The 23264-nt window shown below is 50.5% G+C and overlaps 2 protein-coding genes across 3 annotated transcripts in view; both read right to left on the bottom strand.

Moving 5' to 3' along the window:
- NCBP3 (nuclear cap binding subunit 3) overlaps positions 1–2054 on the bottom strand; it is a gene marked incomplete at both ends in the record, with an annotated part of 42556 nt that extends 40502 nt beyond the window's left edge. The window contains 2 exons of the mRNA XM_080714212.1: positions 422–487; positions 1872–2054. Coding sequence (XP_080570338.1) covers positions 422–487; positions 1872–2054 — 249 coding nt within the window. The remainder of the gene's footprint in view (positions 1–421; positions 488–1871) is intronic.
- A 10073-nt stretch (positions 2055–12127) lies between these two features.
- Positions 12128–23264, bottom strand: part of CAMKK1 (calcium/calmodulin dependent protein kinase kinase 1) — a gene marked incomplete at its 3' end in the record, with an annotated part of 28255 nt that continues 17118 nt past the window's right edge. The window contains exons 10-16 of one of the 2 annotated variants that reach the window (XM_080712771.1): positions 22745–22944; positions 18980–19033; positions 18345–18418; positions 16560–16647; positions 16214–16342; positions 15032–15135; positions 12128–12200 (exon numbers count right to left, since the gene is read on the bottom strand). In XM_080712771.1, coding sequence (XP_080568897.1) covers positions 12128–12200; positions 15032–15135; positions 16214–16342; positions 16560–16647; positions 18345–18418; positions 18980–19033; positions 22745–22944 — 722 coding nt within the window. Of the gene's footprint in view, positions 12231–15031; positions 15136–16213; positions 16343–16559; positions 16648–18344; positions 18419–18979; positions 19034–22744; positions 22945–23264 lie in introns of both variants that reach the window. The other variant, XM_080712772.1, reaches the window with a different exon arrangement.

Here is a 23264-nt window from a genome sequence, read left to right as displayed (position 1 = left end):
CAGTGACTCAGGAGGAAGGAAGATCACAAATTCAAACCAGCTTAAGCAACTTAAGTGAGATCTTGTCTCAAAATAAAAATATCTGGGTAGAGCACCTTCAGGTTTGAATCCCACTACTGCAAAAAAACAAACAAAACAAATATTTCAGTGCAGAACTCTTCCTTGGAAATGGTTAAGCATAGAAAGGTAGCAAATTTATCTTTTTGTGGACACAGGAATACAAAAATGCTACCTGGATGTTTTCAGGATATATGAAGATATCACTGTAAAACAAGAAATTTAAAATTTTTTTTCTTTAATTCAGCAACAAAAGAAAAAAGGAGATTTTTTTTTTTTTTCTCACTGTTCTGCCTAAGTCCTAAGGACCAAGTTCATTGAGAGTATCCACTTACCAAAATGAAAAAACAAACTGTGGTCTTACCTTGGAAGTGACATCAATTCCTGTGATGAAGCTGCCGGCCTTGTTTTCATATCTTCTACTTGTGTCCTAACACAAAGAAGGGCAAGAAGTGCTGACAGCAACTAAGAGAAAATCCATGACAAAAGGCGCCTGACAACTGGTTCTTTTCAAATAGTCATTCTTTTCAAAAAAGCATTCCTTCTCCAACCCCTGACAAGCCCTTACTACTAGGCCCATCCCTCTGACTACATAGTAGCAATCAAGCACTGGAAGGAGAAGACTTGTTAGACATTAGCCTACCCAAACCTTAAGTGATTCCATCAACTGAAAGTATGATTCCATGACAACTTCTGGGCTCTCTGTGGTATCTGCCTATTCCTTTTCTGCTCTCCCTTTTGTGCTACAGAACTTAACATTTCTATAACAAAACAATCTTGTTCCCATCTCAGAGCCTTTGTGCTTGCTGTTGCCCTGCTGGGTACATTCCCTTCCAGTCTGCACATAGTCGGTCCCTTTTTGTCAATTAGGGTTCATCTTGAATGTCACTACCTCAGAGGACCTCCCTGCCCATCTTAACACACTCTGCCTCATGCTCTGCATGCCCTCTGGCCCCTGTACTTTCTATCCCATTAACATGTTTTACTTTCTTCACAGCACTTAATGTTAATGGAAATCAATTATTTGCTTGTGTCCCCTACTAGAAAACTCCAGGAGGAAGTCTAATCTTGATCAAGCATCTAGGACTATGCCTAACATATACTGGGAGAGGGAGGTTGCAATACCTACATGTTAAACTGAATGGATGGACGAGTATGCCTATGTAATAACTGCAGTGGCACTTAAGTGATAAAATGTAATAAATGAAAAATACAATTATATTCACTGTTACCGCAATTACTCGTTGCTATCTTCTTAGCTTTTTCACATAACACCCATAACTTCAGATCAAAAGCAAGTCTTGCTAATATGTAGTAAAAAAAATAATAATAAAGTTCATGTGTTCATGTCATATGTGAAACTGAGCTATTCAGACCTGAGACCAGCTCTAAGACCTGGGCATATGACCAGCAAACCACACGCAAAACACCACTCACCATCCCCGTTGTGGTAAAAGAGAGATCAAGGACCACTGCGGGTCAGACGCCGAAGCCACGGTTGTTAAGTGCTACACAACAGTGGCGGGGCGTGGGGGCAAGATCACCCCTCAGGTCACAACAGCAGCACAGTGTTTGCTGCTGACAGGTCCGGCCCTCCCAGGAGAAAGAGCGAGTGCCATGTTTGGCGACACCGGAGCAGGACCCACCAGCAGCCCGGACGCGGCGCTCCGCTCCGCCCCTCCCGGGGTCCCCTCCGTCTCCAGCCCGCGCCCCGCTCTCCCCGCCGGCCGGGCCCAGCCCTCGGCCGCTCTGCCCGCCCGGGCACGCACTCCGGGCTCGGCCCGGCCCCCGCCGGCCCTCCGCGCCCCGCGTACCGGGACCAGCTCCCTCAGCGAGCGCCGCACCGGCACCACCTCCAGCTCGCCCTCCTCCACCTCCATGGGCTCCGGCTCGCCCCGCTCCACGCCCGCCTCCGCCTCCGGCGACGGGAGCCCCAAGGCCGGCCCCGCCGGGGCCTCCGCCTTCACCGACACTCGAAGGCCGCGCACGGCCGCCATCGCTGCCTGCCGGGCGCACCGCCGACAGCCCGCCTGCTCGCCCGCCGGCTAGAGCGCCGCCGCCGCGGGCCACCGAGACGGCAGTCGTCATCTAGAGCGTCGCCTGTTCCGGCTAAAAAGAGAAAAGAGCCGCCCTCGGTGCCGCTGCCCCCTGGTGGCAGGAGGAACGCAGGCCGGCGTGCGGAGGAACCTGGTGAGAAGGGGCGGGCCCTGAAACCCGCGACGTCTGAGGCTGCAAAATAGCTACACCTGCGCTAAAAGCTAACTACTAAACGATCGCTCTGTGCCAGACACTTGCACGCGCTTGCTTACTATGAATTACATATTATTAACCTCCTCTGACACGTGAGGAAACAGGCACTAAAAACAGCCAAGCCGGGCGAGGTGGCACACGCGCCTGTAATCCCGGTATTTGAGAGGCTGAGATAGGATCACAGGTTCCAGAACAGCCTCAGCAACTTATCGAGACCCTGTTTCCAAATAAAAAATGAAACAGGGCAGGGGATATAGTTCAGAGGTTGAACGCCCCTGGGTACCCAGTACGATAATAATCATTACCCAAGCCGGGCGTGGTGGCGCACGCTTGTAATCCCTGCGCTCGGGAGGCGGAGACAGGAGGATCGTGCAGGTTCGAAGCCAGCTGCGTGCGCTGGCTTAAGAGACCCTGTTTCCAAATAAAAAAATATAAAAATAGGTCTGGGAGTGTATCCCTAGCCCGGAAGTAGAAGGGCTTCTAGGAACCCCAGTACCACACACACACACACACACACACACACACACACACACACACACACACAAATTACCCAAGAAGCAGACCTTTTTTTTGTACTGAAGATTGAACCCAGGAGCATTCTACCTCTGAGCTACACCTCCAGCACTATTTTATTTTATTTTATTTTATTTTATGGTACTGGGGTTGGAATCCAGGGGACCTCTACCTCCAGGCTATACCCTCAGCCCTATTTTATTTCTTATTTGGAAACAGGGTCTCAATAAGTTGCTGAGAGCCTCACTAAATTGCTGAGAATAACCTGCAATACTCCTGCCTCAGCCTCCCAGCCTCTTGGCGTCCACGCCCAACTATATTCATTTTTAAACAGGGTCTCACCAGGTTGATGAGAGTCTCACTACTTGCTGAGGCTGTCCTTGAACCTGCAATCATATGGTCTCACCCTCCAAAGTACTGAGATTACAGATGAGTGCCATTACACCTGGCTAAGATACAGATTATTTAAGAGACAAAACAGTTCTGTAACCTGCCACTGATGGTACATGCCTGTAATCTCAGTAGTTGGGAGGCTGGGACTGGAGGATTATAGGCTCGAGGCCACCTCAGCAACTTAGTTAGACCCTCAGCAACTTAGTAAGACCTTGTTTTAAAATAAAAAGAGCTGAAGGTGTACCTCAGAGATAGAACTCCCCTGGATTCAATCCTTAGTGCCAGGCATGGTGGCATATGCTTGTAATCCCAGTACTTGGGAGGCTGAGACAGGAAGATTACAGGTTTGAGGCTAGTCTCAACAATTTAGTGAGGCCTTCCACAATTTAGTGAGACCCTGTTTCAAAATAAAATAGGGCTGGGGATGTAGCTCAGAGGTTGAATGCACCAGGGTGGTTCAATCCCCAGTCACACACACACACACACACACACGCACGCACGCACGCACACACACACTCCAAAACAGTAGTGACCTTTGTAAAGTCCAGAACGTGGACCTCAGTTTCCTGACTCCTGGGGGTTCCAGTCACCCTATACCTGTAAACACAATTTCCTGCAGGTAGTGAGTTATAATAAGCCTCCTTGAGAAAGAGGGTATGTCTAGGCTTCCAGAGGGTTTCTCATGTCAGTCTTGGCTTGAGTCCTGATTTTGCATTTTTCTCCTGGAGTCTAGTTCTGGCCTTTTTTCAATCTGTCTTTCCATATGAGAAAGGGGTAGGCAGCACCCTAGAGTCTCCAAGGCCCTGCCAGCTTTGTTCACCAAGGAATAAATAATTATAAACCAAGGAAGAATATGATCAGAATCAGACACACAATCTGTGACCCTGGACAAGCACCTTCTTAAGTAAAGTGGAACAATGTTATCCACCTCCGTAGGGAGCTGTGGGGATTAAATGAGATAACTCTGCATATATAGAGGGCCTGACAGAAGTGGTATAGTACCTCACAGTTTTTCTTAAATCTGGGCTAAACCACAGGACAAAAATAAAATGGAACTCTTTAGAAGGCTGATTTTGCTTGATGAAAAAGACACAAAGTAGTTAAAAAATGGGTTGAATGTATTTATGTGTGCTTTAAAGAATGTTTCAAAGAAAATTTGTGCCTGGAGTGGCCAGCTATAAATGACAGTTGCAGACTCCATCATTATACTGGTTTTCTTTTTCTTTTTTGGTACTGGGGATTAAACACAGGGGCACTCTACCTCTGAGCTGAACCCCCAATCTCAGCCTCCCAAATACTGGGATTATAGACGTATTTCACCATAACCAGTGGCTGAGACAGGAGGATCATAGGCTCAAGGCCAGCTTTGGTAACATAGCACCCTCAGCAACCTAACAAGACCCTGTTTTAAAATAAAAAATAAGTCGCGCATTGTGGCACATTCTTGGAATCTCAGCATTTGGGGGCCAAGACAGAAGGATTGCGATTTGCAGACAGCCTCAGCTACTTAGTGAGGTCTTTTGCAACTCAGTGAGACTCTGTTTCAAAGTAAAAAAATAGAAAATTGGGCTGGGTGTCACTCAGAGGTAGACCCCCCACCCTGGGTTCCATCTCCGGTACTGCAAAAAACATAATTAAAAAATAAAATAGGAGCCGGGCGTGGTAGTGCACACTTGTAATCCCCGCGCTTGGGAGGTGGAGACAGAAGGATTGTGCAGATTCTAAGCCAGCCTCACTGCCTTAAGGGACCCTATTTCCAAATAAAATATAAAATAGGTCTGGAGTATAGCCCAGAGGTAGAAGGGTTCCATCCCCAGTACCACCAAATAAATAAATAAATAAATAAATAAATAAATAATAGGAATAGAGATATAGCTCAGTTAGAATACCCTTGGGGTTCAGTCCCCAGCACCACAAAAAACAAACAAGTAAATAAATAAATAAGAAAGTTTGTGCCTTTAATGGCCAGCTGTGACAGCAGCCAGCTGTGAAGTCACGGTCTCACTACTTTCTAGGCCCTTAAGAGTGGAGTGGCCCTTGGGAGAGAAGGAAGCAGTCCCGTGTCACCTGTGGGCACCAGGAGGCCAGCACAGAGGCGGAGAGGACACTATGCCACTGGAGAACTCTCTGCAGGAAGGACTCCGTGCATAGTTCAGTGCAGTCAGGAGGAGAGCTGGGGGACTGCAGCCAGCCGCGCCTTAGGAATCCAGCCAGGGGTAAGACAGTCAGTCAAATACCAAGGTTCCCCAGCTGCCTTCAGGAAACCAACTTGTGCTTTCCCCTATCTGGTCGCTCAGCTCACCACCACATTCCTGTCCTCAGTGCATCCTGCTGAGGGGAGCCATGCAGAATTCAGGAGGGCATGACTCTCAGACAGATATAAAGTAAACCTATGCCAAAGCTCTTTTGTTTGTTTATGCAGTGCTGGGGACAGAATCCAGAGCCTCATGCATACCAGACAGGCACTCAACCACTGAGCTATATTCCCAGGCCTTTTATCCATTCATTAATAAGTAAGGAACAAGATTATTTGTTATGGAGAAGAATTAGTAAGAAAATCAATAATTACTTATTTGTTATTGGGCAAGAATTATTTATTTGTTAAATTAGCTTGTACTCTCAAGAGTTGTAAAATACCCTAACCAATAGAACACATCATGGAGAATCAGGTGATCCCCAAGAAAAAAGGGCATGTCTGATTACACTTGGCACTACCCAGGGTTATCCTTTTCCCTATTTCCAAAGTCTGAATGGCTTTTATTAACAGAGGATATCAGGAGAGTGGGGCATTGTAACAGCTGGTGGGGGCAGAGGGTTAGGAAGGAGTCGATGAGTGTCAAATGCAGCCACCAATTCACAGAGGAATTTGGCTTGGATCTAGAGTTTTATTGGCCATTGGTGACTTTGAGGAGCCCAATGTCCATAGGGGAAAGCAGATTAGAAGAGAGAGTTGAAACCAAACGTAGTGGCCCACGCTTATAATCCCAGCACTGGGGAGACTGAGACAGGAGGATCACAGTTCACAGAGAGCCTCAGCTACTTAGTGAGGTCCTTTGCCACTCATTGAGACCTTGTTTCAAAATAAAGAAGAAAAGATATGGCTGGGGGTGTACCTCGGAGGTAGAATGCCCCTGGGTTCCATCACAAGTACTGGGAAAAAAAAAAAAGGAAAGTTGAGGTCAGATGTGGTGACACACACCCATAATCCCAGTACTTGGGAGGTTTGAAGACAGCCTCAGCAACCTACTGAGACCCTGTTTCAAAACAAAAACTCAAAAAAGGACTGAGGGTGTAGCTAGGAGGTAGAATGCCCCTGGGTTTGATCCCTAGTACCACACACACACAAAAAAAAAAAAAAAAAGAAAGAAAGAAAAGAAAGAAAAAGAGAGAGAAAGGAAGGGAGGAAAGGAAGAAACAGCTGAAACAATGTGGAGAACTCTTTTCAGAAGTTTGTGAAAGGAGGGTACCAGCAGGGTCTTTGAAAAGGTTTACTTGTTGTTTCTTTCTTCTTATTTGGAAACAGGGTCTCACTAGGCTGCTGAGAACCTTGCTAAATTGCTGAGGCTGGCTTTGAACCTGTGATCCTCTCATCTAAGCCTCCCAAGTACTAGGATTACAGGTGTGCACCACCACATCCGGTTTGTTTGTTGGTTGGTTTGTTGGTTGGTTGGTACTGGGAGTGGAACCCAGGGGCTTTCTACCTCCAGGCTACACTCCCAGATCTATTTTATACTTTATTTGGAAACAGGGTCTCACTAAGTTGCTGAGAGCCTCACTAAGGAACTGAGGCTGGCTTTGTTTTTTGTTTTGTTTTGTTTTGTTTTGCTTTTTTTGCGGGTCTGGGGATGGAACCCAGGGGCATTTGACCTCTGAGCTACACCCCTGCCCTATTTTTTATTCTTTATTTTGAAACCGGGTCTCACTGGATTGCAGAGGGCCTCACTAAGTACCTGAGGCTGTCCGCAAACCGTGATCCTCCAGGTCTCAGCCTCCCGAATGCTGGAATTACAAGCGTGCACCACCACGCCAGGCTCACTGAGGCTGGCTTTGAACCTGTGCATTCCTCCTGTCTCAGCCTCCCAAGTGCTGGGATTACAAGCGTGCGCCACCACACCCGGCTTTTGCTTCTTCTTTAACTGGAATTGTCTGCCTCTATTCCATTTCCCCTCTCTTTCCCATCTGAAGAGAGAGGAATAGAAATAATAGAAGCCTGTGTCTCCTGGGATGACAAAAGGCAAAGTAATTAGAAGGTAACTTAAGCTCCAAAGGTGAAATCAGATGCTTTGAGAGCTGGTCCCCTGGTCCCCTGGTCCCCTGGCCTGGGGTGATGCCTGCTGATTAAAGCAGGGATGCTCTTCAGTACAGTTTTACATCGGGCACAGACATCTCCTGCACCCTGCTCACTTCCATCCTTAGAACGCGTAGAGGACACCAGTTAAGGAAGGGTTTCCACAGTTGAAGAAAGGATCATGAGGCACCCAGCCACCAGCCACAGGAGAGGAGCCTTGCTTCTGCCCCGTCACCTCACCTCCATTGCTGAATTCATGTGTGCGCTGCTGCAGATTGAACTCAGAGGCATTCTACACCTGAGCTACATCCTCAGTCCTTTTTGATTTCCTACTTTGAAATAGGGTCTCACGCCAGGCGTGGTGGCACACACTTGTGATGCTATACTTGAGAGGCCAAGACAGGAGGATCTCAGGTACAAGGATTTTCAGATCGAGAATCTTCTCAGAATCTTTAGTGACTTAGGCCTTCCACAACTTAGTGAGATCTTGTTTCAAAATAAAATAATAAAATAGAGCTGGGAGTGTAGCTCAGAGGTGCAATCCCCCTGGGTTCCATCCACAGCAAAACAAAAAGAAAAAAAAATGGGGTCTCCCTAACTTGCTGAGGTCAGTCTTGAATCCTCCTGTCTCAGCCTCCCAAGTACCGGGATGACAGACATTTGCCGCCATCCCTAGCTCATAACTAAATTCTTTAAAAAAAAACTTTCCCTCCGCCCCCACTTCCCTAGACCCCTCAGTATCATGGATGCTGATGGCCACTCGTGGTTCTCAAACCCATGTGCACCCTTCCGTACCACTGCATTTGCTTCTCCTCTGACCTCCCGGCTGCTCCTGCTCCAGAGCTGTTGCAGGTTCCTCTCCTCCTCCTCTTTCTTCTCACCCAAGGCTCACCCTAAACTGTCTTCCAACATCACCAACCTTCCACACCTTGAGCACCCCGGGCTCCATTTCTAGTTCTCCCCTCTCCTCTGAGACTTAGACCTACATGTCTGTCTTCCTACCAGACATCTTGAATGTCTCAAGGCATAGCAGACTCATCCTTTGGGTCCACCCTGTGTCCCCCATGGTGGGCAAGCCTGGAAGCCAGGAGCCACCTTGACCCCCCTACCCCGTGGCCAGCCTCACATCTGGTCATTCTGGCCTCCTGTCCTTCTGCTTCCACCCTGACCACCACCAGGTCGTCCCTCATCTGGACACTGCTGTGATCCGATTACTGGTCTCTGTCTTTCTGGTTCTTCTGCTCCATCCCTCTTGTGCACAGGAGCCAGAGTGATGGTTCAGCACTCTTTCTCCAGCCCCACCCTGCCTCCAGTTTCATCTTGGCCTTGAACTTGAGATCCTCCTGTCTTTGTCTCCCAAATACTGAGATCAGAGGCATGTGCCTCTGTGCTTGGCAGGCAGTGGGCTTGAATGGAGGTGGGTGAATGGAGCTTGAGCCAGAAGGGCATGTGGAGAGTCCTGCAGGACGCTGGGCCCAAAGAGCTGAGGCTAGGTCCCGGCTGGGTGGGTGCTCAGAAAGATCCCCCAAGCAACAGGCCCGGGTGCATGTTGGAAGGCTGATGGCCACAACCAGGAGGCCGGTGAGGAGACGAGACATGGGGCCCCAGGAGGAGGAGGAAGTAGGAACCCTTACCAGTCTGGTGTTTCGAGAAACTTCTGCCTGGCGCCAACGCCCCTCCTGGAGAGGGCTTGGTGCCTCAGGACAACCAGAAAGTAGTCAGGAGCAGGTTGGTCTCCTTTTTTCAGATGGAAAAACTGATTGCCACACTGGGGAGCCTCTGGCGTGGTTTCCCTCCTGGCCTTCAGCACCAGGACCTCTGCCCTGTCTCCAGCTTCACCCATCTGAAAGCTCAACAGCTGGGCAAACACCAATCATACAGGGCATGCTGGGTCCAGACTCCATGTCCCTCCCCCTTTTTTTTAAAGTACTGGGGATGGAACCCAGGGGCATTCTACTTCCAAGCTACACCCCCAGCCCTATTTTTTTTTATTCTTTATTTTGAAACAGGGTCTCACAGAGTTGCAAAGGGCCTCACTAAGCAGCTGAGGCTGTCCGCAAACCACGATCCTCCTGTCTCAGCCTCCCAAACGCTGGGATTACAATCGTGCACCACCATGTCTGGCTCGTTTCCCTTTTAAGGGTCCCATTTACTTAGTACTTACTGCCTGCCAAACACTGTGCCAGTTGCCTGGTACAAGGACTTCATTTACTGTCACATGAAGGAGATGCTGACATTATTCACACCCTACCAATAAGGAAACTGAGCCAAAGATGACTGGATAGCTGCTGGGTGTGGTGGCGCTGGCCTCTAATCCCAGTACTTGGAAGGCTGAGACAGGAGGATCACAGGTTCAAAACTCTGCTTCAAAAAAAAAAAAAAAATACAAAGGGCTGGGGTGTAGCTTGGAAGTAGAATGCCCTGGGTTCAATCCCCAGTACCACAAAACAAATAAAGCCCCCCAAAAGTGACAACAAAGGTCAGACTCAAGGCCGTCATTGCTCTAGAGGCCTCACTATGGGCAGGGCACCAGTGCCCGCGGCTAAGGTGGCGCCAGATCTGTGCCACAGAGATTCCCATGAGGCTCCACAGGGACTTCTGTCCTTGCAGCCCGCTGGCTCTCAATACCCAGTTCTTCTCGAGGAGGGACCACGGGACCTGCCCAGAGGCTCTGCAGCCTCCTGAGCTGGCCCTTCTTTATCCATCCCTCTCCCCTCTCCTGAGCGCCTCTCCTTACTGCCCTGCTCAGGGACTTAGACCTCAGATCCTTCCAGAAAAGTGAGCCAAACCAGGCGGCGCAGCTGGTAAGAAAGAACAGATGCAGAAAATATACACACAAAGCTTTTTTTCAAAATTCAAGAATGGGCTTTTATTATTTTTAACTCGCTTCCTGGGAAGATACTTTTTAAAGCACTCTTATGGAGTCTGTTCACCACTTGTGCTACATTCAGAAACAATGACGTCAGCCCAAACCCTCAGCAGTGGGGTCAGGACCCCATCCTCTCTGCCCTGGGGGGTCAACACATGAAGTTCCCTGAAGCTCTGGCCCTCCAGGCTCCAGGGGAGACAAAGACACAACAGTGACCAGTGACTGGCTTTTAACTTGCCTCCCATTCACTCTATAAAAGTGGGTTATTTCTTAAGCCCTGGGTCACACTGACCATCTCAATGCAGAGGAGCTGGGGAGAAATGTGGGCCCATTGACAAAAGGGCCACACTCTGCTCCTAGTCTTAAATAGACACAGAAACTATATTACAGATGCATGTACTGGTGCGAGATGTGCTAGTGCGCTGTGTGCAGCAGATGGGCACGCACATGCATGTGTACATGGAGGCGCGATGTACACCCACAGGCAGAGATGTGCCAGGACGCGGCCCTCCTCCTGCCTCGCCTCCCTTTTCTTCTCCAAACAAGCCCTTTTGCAATAGGAAACCCACGCAGGTGGCTAAACTTCCTCGCACAGCTGTGCTTTCGGGGGAGTATCGAGTCCTGTATTATTTCCCTTGGGGATCCACCTCTCTGAGCATTTGGTCAAGTAAGCACGAAGCTGGCCAGCCAGACATGGATTCCAGAGAGAAGGCAAAGCCTGCTTCAGGAGGGCGTGCCCACACACTACCCCCAGCTCTGGGCAGGCTGGCTGGCACCTCTCCTGGAGGTGAGGAGTTGCAGAGAGGCTGCCTGCCAGGACGCACCCCAGCTGCATCCAGCGAGGGCTCCAATCCAGGCAGTTTACCCTTCACCATAGGAATGAAATGGGTAACCCATGTGGGATCAGAGATTGGATTCCAGTGAGTTCAGCATGTGCAAGGCCAGGCCCTGAGAGTCCACAGCCCTCGGCCACGGTCGCTCTGCTGCCTCTCCTGCAGCCATGGCAGAAAGGGGTAAAAGGTGTGGGCTCCTCCTTCAGGCCTGTGCTCTGAGCTTGATTTCAGTTCAGCTCATTTTCCAGATAGTGTCAAGTACAAAACAGGAAGGTCAGTCCAGTCCCATTGGGTGTGCTGGGAGGTACCCAAAGGTGTAAAAAAGCTCATCAGATGCTCCCTGATGATAAGAATATCATCCCCTAGCCCTCCAGGTTAAAAAAGTGAAATAAAAAACAACAAAAAAGGAACCCGCATTTTCCAATATTCTAGTCCTCTCTCCAGTGGGGCCCAGGTGTTCCGGGAGAGGCCAGGGCCTTCAGACCAGCACTCAGAACGGGAGCTCTGGCACCCCCTCCCCCATGTGCTGTGGCGGCAGAGTCAGGGCCCCCTGGACCCAGAAGGAGGTCTCTGAGTTGGAGCAAGCCGGGCCTCCACCTGCCATCTTGGTTTCCTGCCTCCTGCCTTAGGCCTTGCCAACCAGCCAGGTGGGGGTTCTAAGGTTCCATGGCCTCCTGGCTCTCCCACAAGATAGCTTAGGATAAGAGAGAGCCGGGATGAGGAGGAAGGCGCCCCACCCCAGATGACACACATTCCAATTCTGTCCCTGGACGTGCGCGGGGGTCATGCAGCACGGAAAGGGAGCCGGGAGAGGGGCCACAGCCCCTAGCCCCCTGCCCGCAGGGGCGGCTGTCACATAGGGCGGGGGCCTCGGAAGGCGCAGGATGAGCGTGCTGCTGGGTGGCCCTGGGCGCATGCAGGAGCTCAGGACGCAGCCTCGTCTTCCTGGACACCGGGCAGCTCTGGGCTTTTACCTCCGTCACCACATCCTTCTTTCCTGTTCAGGGGACACAAGGGCCAGAAGGATCTCAGGCGTCAGACATTCTCTCTCTCTTTCTCTCTCTCTCTCTCTCTCTCTCTCTCTCTCTCTCTCTCTCTCTCACACACACACACACACACACAGGCATTCGGATCCCACAATCTCCCAAATACCTCTTTACCCACTTCCCCAAGCTCGGGCCCCACCTTATGGCAGTCACATCTGGCTGGTCTCCCTGCTCCCAGCCTCAGCCTTCCATGGCTCCCCAGTTCTCTGAGAAGGAATCTAAACATCTCAGCGGGGCTCCGAAGTCAGCTGGTCTCCCTGCGTGCTTGGAGTATCAGTAGTTCAAGGCCCCTCCACAGCTGGCTAGGGGGCTTTCTCTTTGCCCTTTCTTTGTCTTGCTCATAGAGCAGAGCTGTCTTGGGATTCGGTTACATATTCAGGGGATTCCTGTATTTGATTCCCCCCATGCTAAGCTCTGTCTTTGGGGTGTGTGTGTGTGTGTGTGTGTGTGTGTGTGTGTGTGTGTGTTGCTAAGGGTGGAACCCAGGGGCCAGGCTACGCTCCCAGACCTATTTTATACTTTATTTGGAAACAGAGTCTCAATAAGTTGCTGAGAGCCTCACTAAGTAGCTGAGGCTGGCTTTGAACCTGTGCGATCCTCCTGTCTCAGCCTCCCAAGCACTGGGATTACAAGCGTGCGCCACCACAGCTGGCTAAGACCTGTCTTTTTAAAACAATACCAAAGTGTAAAATATGGAGTCTGTCAAGGACAAAAGTTGAGACTCGGTGACGAGGTAAAATCTGCTTTCAAAATTAAAGTTGGGTCATGGAATGATAGGATTTTATGACTGGAAAGTATTGAGTCCAGTCGTTGCACGCTGGCCGGGGTCACAGATTAGGTCTTTATCCTTAACCTGTGGCCTACTTGTCTTGCCACTAGGGGGCGTTGGGCCACAGCTCTGAGCTACTGAGACCAGATGTCCAATTTTCTGGGCATGATCCTGATTCTATTAGTTGTTCTGGTGTATGTATCTATGCATGTATGAATGTATGTTCTGGGGCTTCACACCAAGAGCATTCTACCTCCCAGCTACTGTCTCAGATTTTTTTTTTTTTTTTTTTTGCGGTACTGGGGATAGAACCCAGAGGCATTCCTACCTTCAGGCTATATCCCCAGCCCTATTTTATACTTTATTTGGAAACAGGGTCTCACTAAGTTGCTGAGAGCCTCACTAAGTAGTTGAGGCTGGCTTCGAACCTGAGTAATCCTCCTGTCTCAGCCTCCCAAGCGCTGGGATTACAAGCATGCACCACCATCCCCAGCTTTATTTTATTTATTTATTTATTTATTTATTTAGAATCCCGTTGCTGAGAGTCTTAATACATTACTGAGGCTGTCCTTGAACCTGCAATCCTCCTGTCTCAGCCTCCCAAGTGCTGGAACTGCAGGCATGTGCCCCTGTGCCAGCTTCTGGTGTGATTACTAGTAGCTTCTCCTTTCATTCTCAGGGGCGGCCCCATTGAGATGTCAAATTCTATACACTACCCCTATGCTAAGCATCATTCCAGCACCAGGGCCCTGAGACCTGAGCTCGGGGAACCCCTGCCCCCCAGCCCAGAACACTGCAGCTCAGATGCCAGGCCTCTCGCACCTCCACCCCTCCTTGTGAGGTCCCTCGGAAGGACAGTGGCAGTGCTGCTTCCTGAGAGGCGGGGGCACCTGGGCAGCACGTTCGCCTCCCTGGCTGTGCTTGATCACTAAGTAGGCCAGGAGGCCTGGCTCCTGCCAATCTACCCACCCTGCAGCTCCCTTCACAGGCCAGAGGAAGTGAACTCCCCCCAGGACCAGGACCCTTCCCAATTCTCTCTGCAGGTCTGTGTTCAAACTCGAGCAGCCCTGGCAGCATCCCAACCTGGTATTGTGCGTGTGTGTGTTACCAGGGATTAAACTCAGAGGCATTCTACCTCTGAGCGAAATCCCCAGCCCTTTTTCATTTTTCATTTTGAAACACAGTCTTGCTAAGATTGCGGAAAAGTCTTGCTGTGTTGGTGAGGCTGCTCTTGGACCCGCAATCCTCCTGACTCAGCCTCCAAAGTGCTGGGATTGCAGGAATGCACCACCATGCTCAGCTCAAACTGATTTTGATTCTAGTGGAAAAGCCTGAGAGGAAGCTCACAGAGGTTTGGGAAACTACTCTTCTGGCCTCTCCCAGGAGGTGGAAAACCCACATGTGTGGTTCACAATAGGAAGACCCCCAGAAAACGGGGGTTCCTCCCCCCAGCCCAGCAACCAATCTGTCCACACTGACTTGCTGGACAAGCATTTACGAGGTGTCGGCCGCAGGTGACACGGGCCACTCAGGAAAGCGGCCAACAGCCCACCCGAGGGCTAGGAAAGTGGGCGCCAGGGCCTGTCACTCCGTGGGCCATCCAGCCTGGCACTCCGTGGGCCATCCAGCCTTCCACAAGGGGCAGGCATGCCTAGTTATAAACCTCTTCTAGGTGCAAAGATAGAGGGAGTTGCAGCTTTGAAGCTAGAGGCATGAGCTCAACTCAACGGGAGAGGGTGAGGTCTTCCTGCCCATTGGAAGGGCCACATGAGCTGGTCAGTCCTGGCAGTGTGAGGGGTGAGAGTGAGGGGTGCTGGGCCTGGACTGGAGCAGGGCTGGCACAGGCAGGGCCCTTCCAGTTCTGAGTCGTCTGGAGCACAGAGGTGCAAGTGGGACCCTTCTCTTGAGACCTGGCTGTGTTCACAAGCCCTGGGCTCACCTGTGAGCCCCACTATGGTGCAAATGTTCCCTCACCCCAAGAGCACCCACAGGCCTCGGTCCACCAGTACTCACTGCAGTAAGTTTCCTGGCGCAGACATGGAACGCTCTTCCCTTCGTGCCTGGGGCTCAAAGGGGTTTCCAAAGGAGCGCTTCCTCAGCATGGACTTCACCAGGATCTGGGGAGCACAGGTCAGGGTGAGGAGCGCAGGCCCTGGCAGCTCCGACTCCCTGAGGGGGCTGCTGGGAGCCCAACTGACACACGGGGTTTCCGGAGCCACTGCTCCAGATCAAAGTTCTTCCAAGCCTCTCACTGTCATGCTCTGCACCTAGTGCAGGGCCGAGGGGCAGCACAAGTCCAGTGCACACGTGGAAGAAGAAAAGCCCCTTCTGGCCGCAGCGGGTCCTGCCACTCAGCAAGGCCACATCCATCCAGCCTTCCTTCTCCACTAGGAGCTCAGGCATACTTTATCACTGAGGTACATCCCAGTGCTTTTTATTTATTAATTTTATTTATATATGAAATTGAACTCAGGGATTGAACTCAGGGTTGTTCTGCCTCTGAGCTACACCTCCCGATCAATCGATCTACTGATCTATTTATTATTTTGAAACAGGGCCTAAGTTGCTGATGCTGTCCTTGAACATGCAATTCTCCTGTCTTAGCCTCCAAAGTACTAGAATTACAGGAAGGCACCACTGTGCCGGTTTTATTTTGTGTTCTGAGATAGGGTCTCGTTAAAGTGCTGGAGCTGGCCTTGTATCCATCTCCCTCCTTCTTTTCTCCCTCCCTCCCTCCCTCGCTCCCTTCCTTCCTTCCTTCCTATTGGGGAATGAATCCAGAGGCATTCTACCTCTGAAATACACTCCCAGCCCTTTTTATTTTTTATTTTGAAACAGCATCTCACTAAGTTGCTGAGGATTTTGCTAAGTTGCTGAGGCTGGGCTCAAACTTATGCTCCTCCTATCTCAGCCTCCCAAGTACAGGGATTACAGGTGTGTGCTACCATACCTGGCAGCCAGCATGTTCGTTTGTCACTCACTCTACTCGACAAGCTCCTGGTCTTCCTACTGAGTAACCACCTCTATCTCTGTGAGCCTCCAGCGAAACAGTGACCTTTGTGACACTGTACCATGGCTGGCGAGCAGGCAGCCTTCTGCCTCCAACAGGGCCAAGCACAGAGCAAGTCTCAGGCAATGGGCACGCCCTCCTCAGCCCTCCCAGGACAGGGGAGCCTTGAGTCCCCACCCTCTTACCACCGTGGTCCAGCTGGGGATGAGCTTGACCGAGTTCTTCACCTCCTCCTCCGTTACCTCCACTACGCTGCAGTGCTCCTCCTCCGAGGGAAGGGGCTCCTCCCCATTCTTGGTCACCCAAGGGTGCAACTGTAGAGGCCAGAGGGAGGGGCTAAGACCTCAAGCAGACAGACAGCCAATCAGCAAAGGACTTTAGGCATCCGACAGCAATGACCAGGGGTCCAAAGCCCACAGACCCAAAACCCAAACCTATAAACCTATGTCCTGGTATAGGTCTCTCCAGGAAGGGGAAAGTGAGGCCTGTTTTCTATGGCCCAGCCCAGCCCAAGCCCTCTTGTTCCCCGACCTTGATGTCTGGCACCCCAATTCTTGTTTCAGGATTTTTGTCTAGCATCTTCAGGATTAGGTCCTTGAGCTCCTCGCTGACCTCTGGTCTAAAAAGGGGAAGAAAGAAGATGATGGTGAGCCTGTTGTTTTTGTTTTGTGGTAATGTGGATTAAGCCCAGGGGTGTTCTGCCTACAAGCTATACCTACAGCCCTTTTTATTTTTTGTTTTGAAACAGGGTCTTGCTAGGTTGCTGAGCGTCTCACCACATTGTTGAGGCTGGTCCCGAACCTTGTGTCTCAGCCTCCCAAGTACTAGGATTACAGGAGTGGGCCACCATGCCAGTGATGAGGGTGAGACTCCTGATGAGGACCACTTCCTGTCCACTCACCCTTCCTGCCCTGGGATGGGAGACACATCCAACCCGTAGACAGGAAGAGCAGGAGGGCCCCCCAGGGGAACAGAAAGGGAGAGTTTCACAGCAAGTGAAACTCTTTCCTGAGCTGGACATGAAGTTGTCTATCCAGGGCAGAGACCACATGCAGAGTTCTGAGGGGCTGGCCGCCCTGGGACTCAGTGAGGTGAGAATGATGTGGGAAGAGCTGCTTCATGGGCCTGCGGGGCCTCCCTCCCTCTCACCATCTTATCCTTTCCTCCACCCTGCAGGTGGCCCAGGGAGGCTAGTAGGTTGGTACAGCACCTCTGAGAAGAGTGTGGGCAGGGATGGGGACGCCGGGGAGGGACATGGCACTCTAAGCCTGCAGCAGCCTGGGTCATCTCTGCCTAAACTCCAGGGTCTTCTGCTACCAATGTTCTTGGGAGGACCTATCCATCTAAAACTGGGGAGGAGAAAATTATTCTTTGCACCTGTCCCAAGGAGACTCAGAACCTCTGAGAGCAGGTGTTCTGTTCTGGCCATCTCTATGTTCTCAGGGCTCAGCCTAGAGCCCAGCATGAGGCAAGCACCCGGGAGTGTGCTGAGTTGGGTTTCCTCTGCTGTCTTAGATGTTTAATCTCTTTGCAAAGTCCTGGGCTAAAGAGCAAGCTATCCCTGGCAAGGAGTACAGCAAGAAGAAAGGCGCAGAGCCAGGAAATTAACGGACAAAAAGGAAATGGGCCAAATCCAGTCGGCTAGGGCTCAGGGGACAGGAGTGATGGCAGAACCCAGGGGCTCTTGATCGTCATGACCAGGGCGCAGCCTTTGTCCTGCGGGATTTGGGGAGCTTCAGACAAGCTATAAGCAGGAATATGGCCAGATTTGTTGTGCTTTACCAGGACTGCCCCAGCCTGGTCGTGTTGGCTGGACTGGAAGGAGACCAGAAAGGACTGAGGTGACATAGTCAGGGGGCACAGGGGGCAGTGAGGCTCAATGATGGGTAAGAAGAGGACTCAACAGGACTTGGGGATCACAGGAGAAGTGGGAACAAGACAGCAGGAACCATGGAGGGCAACTCCAGTTTTGGTGTCTGTCCTGCTCCAGCCACTTAGGTGGATGGGGAAAGGGCCCTGAAGAATGAGGAGCCAGAAACTCGGGCCAAAGTGCCACTTCGAATCCTAGCCCACTGGTAACTGGAGCCTCCACTTTTCTGTCTGTGAAATGGGAAGCATGCTGGCATCTTGAAGCCCCCATCCCATGTGGTGAAAGTGGAGGTTCCCTGAGCGTATGGGGCTGGGGTTGGTGCCACGGCCGCCATGCCCGCCTGCAGTGAAGGAATGGTGTGAACATATGACCCGCAGTCATCCCTGCCCGATGCTGGGCGTCAGAGGCACATCTATACAGAGCCCTCAACCCCGTGCACCACTCACGCCTCAGGAAACACCACAGCCTCGTTCTTGATCTTCCTGTGCAGAGCCAGGATGTAATCATCAATGAAGGGGCACTGCGAAGTAGAGAGACAGACAGGATGCAGGGCAGAGGCCTGACCCACACTGGGTAGAGCCGTAAGGGGCTGGCGTCTGGGGATGTGTTCACTGAGATTCCCTCCTGCTCCTCGTGCAGACTCCAAAGCAGAAGCGCCTGGGGCAGGAGTCTCAGCTGTGTCAGCATGGGATGTCCCCGGGGCCCAGTCTGATCCAGAGTAGGCACAAAAGACACTTTGCTCAGTGAACAAATGATTGCGTGAATGCATGGATAAATGAATGAATGGCATCGAGGGAAAGAGGGCCAGGGGGCACGCTGGACGGAGAGAGGCAGCACCACCACCACCACCTCCCTTGGATGTCTGCTGTCTCGGGATCCTTCACATCAATTCTTCCCGAAGGGCATGGGGGGAAAAGAAGAAAACCGCTTCTCACTCAGCCTTTTCTGCGCCAGGTGACTTTCTATCAAAAGCCACTCTACTTAAAAACACCAAGGAAGGACCCACATCCATCCCCTGCGCCCAGCCCACAGTGCCCAGGGTCTGGGCCTGCCTCAGCTCTGCAAGCTGCCCAGTACTCACCTTCCCATAGACAAAGCAGTACAGTGTGATCCCAGCGGCCCACACGTCCAAGGCCTGGAAAGAAACATGCTCACATCAGTCCCCAAGAGAAACCACCACCCGCTGCACACCCAGTTCCAGTGGGCTGTGGAAAGGGCCTGAAGGGACCCTTCTTCCTCTGTCATGTATTGACTCAATAAACACTCCCGGGTGCTTGCCTCATGCTGGGCTGTAGGCTGAGCCCTGAGAACATAGAGATGACCAGAACAGAACACCTGCTCTCAGAGGTTCTGAGTCTCCTTGGGACAGGTGCAAACCAAATGTGCTTCCAACTCAGCAGAAAAGCCTCCTCCATCCACAGGGCCACGTTTGCTGTCTCTGTGACACAGATGCACCCAGAAATGACAAGTAAGCACTGAAGTCACACTCACTAAACCAGCTCTGCTTCAAAGGGTTGTCTTTCTTCCTACTCATTCCCTAAAGAAGCCACCATCCACCCTATTCCTATCACCAAAAGCAGCCCCTGCCCATAGCAAGGCCCTGTCCACCCTGCTCTCATGCACTAAGGGGCTCCTCCTGCCCTGGATCCTCAAATGTGCTCTCTCTCCATTTTCCCCTGCAGACCCCCCCAGTTCTTCTCCTGGCATCTACTTTCTGTCTTATGAGAGCAATTCTCAGATCTCTACCTACATATCTCTGCCACACATGCAACACTGGAAGCCAGTGGGGAACACCAGACACATACAAACTACCAAATTTTATAATTTTACCAAATAAAAGCCCTTCTCTTCAAAAATGTCAAGATCAGAGGGCTGGGGCTCTAGTTCAGTGGTAAAGCCTTGCATGCATGAAGCCCTGGGCTCAGTCCCCAGCACCACACAAAAGAAACAGAAAGAAAGTCAAGGTCGGGAATGATGAGAGGCCAGGGCTGGAGCTTCCAGGTCAGAGGACACCAAAAACACTGAACAAGTGGATGTTACGTGACACTGGATTACATCCAGGGACAGAAAAAGTTATAAAGGACAGCACCAGCCAGATGCGGTGCACACACCTGTAACCCCAGTACTTATAGGCTGAGACAGAGTTTAAGGTTCTTAGCCAGCCTCAGCAAGTAGTGAGACTGAATTCAGGAAGACCCTGATTCAAAACAAAAAATAAAAAGGGTGGGGGGGTGTAGATCAGAAGTAGAACGTCCCTGGGTTCAACGCCCAGTGTAACACACACACACACACACCCCACAATGCTGGAGTAACTGACAAAATTTAGATATAAATTGCAACAATTTAAATGATATTACAAATTATGTCTTATTAGTGATAAATTTCCTGGTTTTGATCATTGTTCTGAGGTCACATAAGAGAATGTCATGTTCTAAGGAAATAGCCATTAAAGTATGCAATGATAAAAGGGACATGATGTCTCCAACATAAGCCCAGATGGCTTGAAGAATGTAACAGGAATGCAAACAGGGAGAGACAAGGTAAAATCAAATGGGGCAAAATAGCAAATGGCAAATCTGTGTTGCAAAAAGTTTTATGAGATTTCTTTGTACTTTCTAACAACTTTTCTGCAAATTTAGAATTATATCAAGATAAAAGTATTTTGTTTTGGGGCTTTTTTTTTTTTTTTTTGCAGTGCTGGGGATCAAACCTAATGTCTCACATGTGCTAGGTGAGCGTTCTACCACTGAGCTATGCCCTCATTCCCAAATAAAAAAACCTAGCTGGGTGTGGTGGCACATGCCTATAATACCAGTGCTTGAAAGGCTGAGACAGGAGGATAGTAAGTTCAAGTCCAGCCTCAGCAACTTAGAAAGACTTTCAGCAACCCAGATAGACATTTTCTTTTAAATTAATTTTTTTTTTCCGGTCTGGGGATGGTACCCAGGGGCATTCAACCTCTGAGCTACACGCCCTGCCCTATTTTTTATTCTTTATATAGAAACAGGGTCTCACTAAGTTGCGGAGGGCCTCACTAAGTAGCTGAGGCTGTCTGCAAACTGCGATTCATTACAACTATGTGCCACCACGCCCATCTTATTTATTTATTTATTTATTTATTTATTTATTTATTTGGGTCTGGGGATGGAACCCAGGGGCATTTGACTTATGAGCAACATACCCTGCCCTATTTTTATTCTTTATTTTGAAACAGGGTCTCACTGAATTACAAAGGGCCTCACTAAGTAGCTGAGGCTGTCTGCGAACCGCGATCCTCCGGTTTCAGCCTCCCAAATGCTGGGATTATAAGCGTGCGCCACCACACCCGGCATATTTATTTATTTATTTATTTGTTTATTTATTTTTGCGGTACTGAGGATGGAACCCAGGGGCATTCTACCTCCAAGTTACACCCCCAGCCCTGTTTTTTATTCTTTATTTTTGAAACAGGGTCTCACTGAGTTGAAAAGGACCTCACTAAGTAGCTGAGGCTGTCTGCGAACGGCAATCCCCCTACCTCAGCCTCCCAAATGCTGAGATTACAAGTGTGCGACAGCCATCATGCCTGGCTAGACCCTGTTTTAAAACAAGAAATAAGAAGGGCTGGGGGTGTGATTCAGAGGTAGAATGCCGCTGGGCTCAACCCAAACACCACACACACAAACATACCCTGCATCCCTGAGCTTCAGAGCCCTGTACTTCTCAGACCTCCCCTCTTTGGTGGACCACAGTGGGGCAGTGAGTCCCACAGGTCAAACCAAGACATTTCAGGAGTGTCTTTAAAATTCTCAAATCCTGGGGCAGGGAGGGGACACTGGCTATGGCAACCCCTTATGCAAAAAGCTTTGCCTACTACCTCTGTGTTTTAGGAGAAAGCCTAGACTCCAGGTCCTCTAAACCCTGCCCACCCTGTGCCTCTCAATTCGCTCAAACATTCTCTGGGCTCCACCTCCTGCTCAAATCCTCCCCATTTTTCATGGCCCAGTTCAGACCCTGCCACAACCCAGAACCAAGGGAGCCTCCCTAACTATGATATTTCCTGCCCTTGCCAGCATGCAGGAGGGTGGGGAGAAGGTTCTGTTTTGTTTTGTCTGAGTACCGGGGATTAAATTCAGGGGCATTCTACCTCCAAGCTATATCCCCAGCCCTTTTTATTATTTTGAAATAGGGTCACTAAGTTGGTGACGGTCTCACTAAGCTGCTACAGCTGTCCTCAAACCTGTGATCCTCCTGTCTCAGCCTCCCAAGTACTGGGATACAGGCATGTGCCATCATGCCTGGCTAGCAGGGCTATTTTGGCTCTGCCTGTTCCATAGCCCAACCCGGAAACCAGCATAAAACAAGTGGCAGTAACATCTTCAGGGGAAATCTAGGACCATTTTTTCTTTTTATTCTCTTTCTTTCTTTCTTTCTTTCTTCCTTTCTTTCTCTCTTTCTTCCTATTTATTTTTATTTTTGTAGTACTAGCGATTGAACCCAGGGCATTCTATCTCTGAGCTACACCCCAGCCCATTTTTTTATTCTTTATTTTGAAACAGGGTCTCTCACTAAGTTGTGTTGGGCCTCACTAAGTAGCTAAGGCTGGTCTTGAACCTGTGATCCTCCTGTCTCAGCCTCCCAAATACTGGGATTACAAGCATACACCACCATGCCTGGCTTCTAGGACCATTTTGTTGGAAAATGAGAGGAGGTCAAGGCTGGGGAATGTGTCAGACTCCAAGAAGAGGCAAGCATGTCACTCCTAGACGCAAGGACCCTGCACCTTAAGGCTTAAGATGCTGGATCCTGCTGCCAGCCGTTCTGCCTTCTGCCTGAACCCCCACCCATCCCAGGCCCTGGGAGTCACCTTCCCACTGAAGCTCTGGCCAGAATCAGAAATGGCCTCGGGGGCCATGAATGCTGGGGTCCCCGCCGTGCTGGACAGCTGAGCGTCATTCCCCTCAAACTGGTTGCTAACGCCAAAGTCGGCGATCTTCACGTGCCCGTCATCGCCCAGGAGCAGGTTGGATGGCTTGATGTCCCTGTGGACAATCTTCTGGCAGTGCACTGCAGAGAGAAGCAGCTGGAGCGCTTGGCCTGGGGGACTGCTGCCCAGAACCCCTCACCTCTCCTTGCCATGGCCAGGGAGGCCCACCGGCACCTCCCAGCCCATACACTCCCTAGTCTCGTGAGGCCCGAAGGGGACAGTTGGAACATCTGCTTTAGTATGCAGTTGAAGACGCTGAGCTCCACCCAGGCTTTCAGCAGCAGACCCAAGGGAGGACTCTTAGGAGTCACTGGACTCCAAGTCCAAAGCTCTCCATGACAAAGCACCTGTTTCTGAGGGGGAGCGGCAGGGGTCAAAGGAAATTGAGCCAGGGAGATTC

This window comes from Muscardinus avellanarius, assembly GCF_963383645.1.
Source record: "Muscardinus avellanarius genome assembly, chromosome: 16".
NCBI classification, from domain to species: Eukaryota; Metazoa; Chordata; class Mammalia; order Rodentia; family Gliridae; genus Muscardinus; species Muscardinus avellanarius.
Note: the sequence above shows the minus strand (reverse complement) of the source record. Positions and strands in the feature narration are given on the sequence as shown.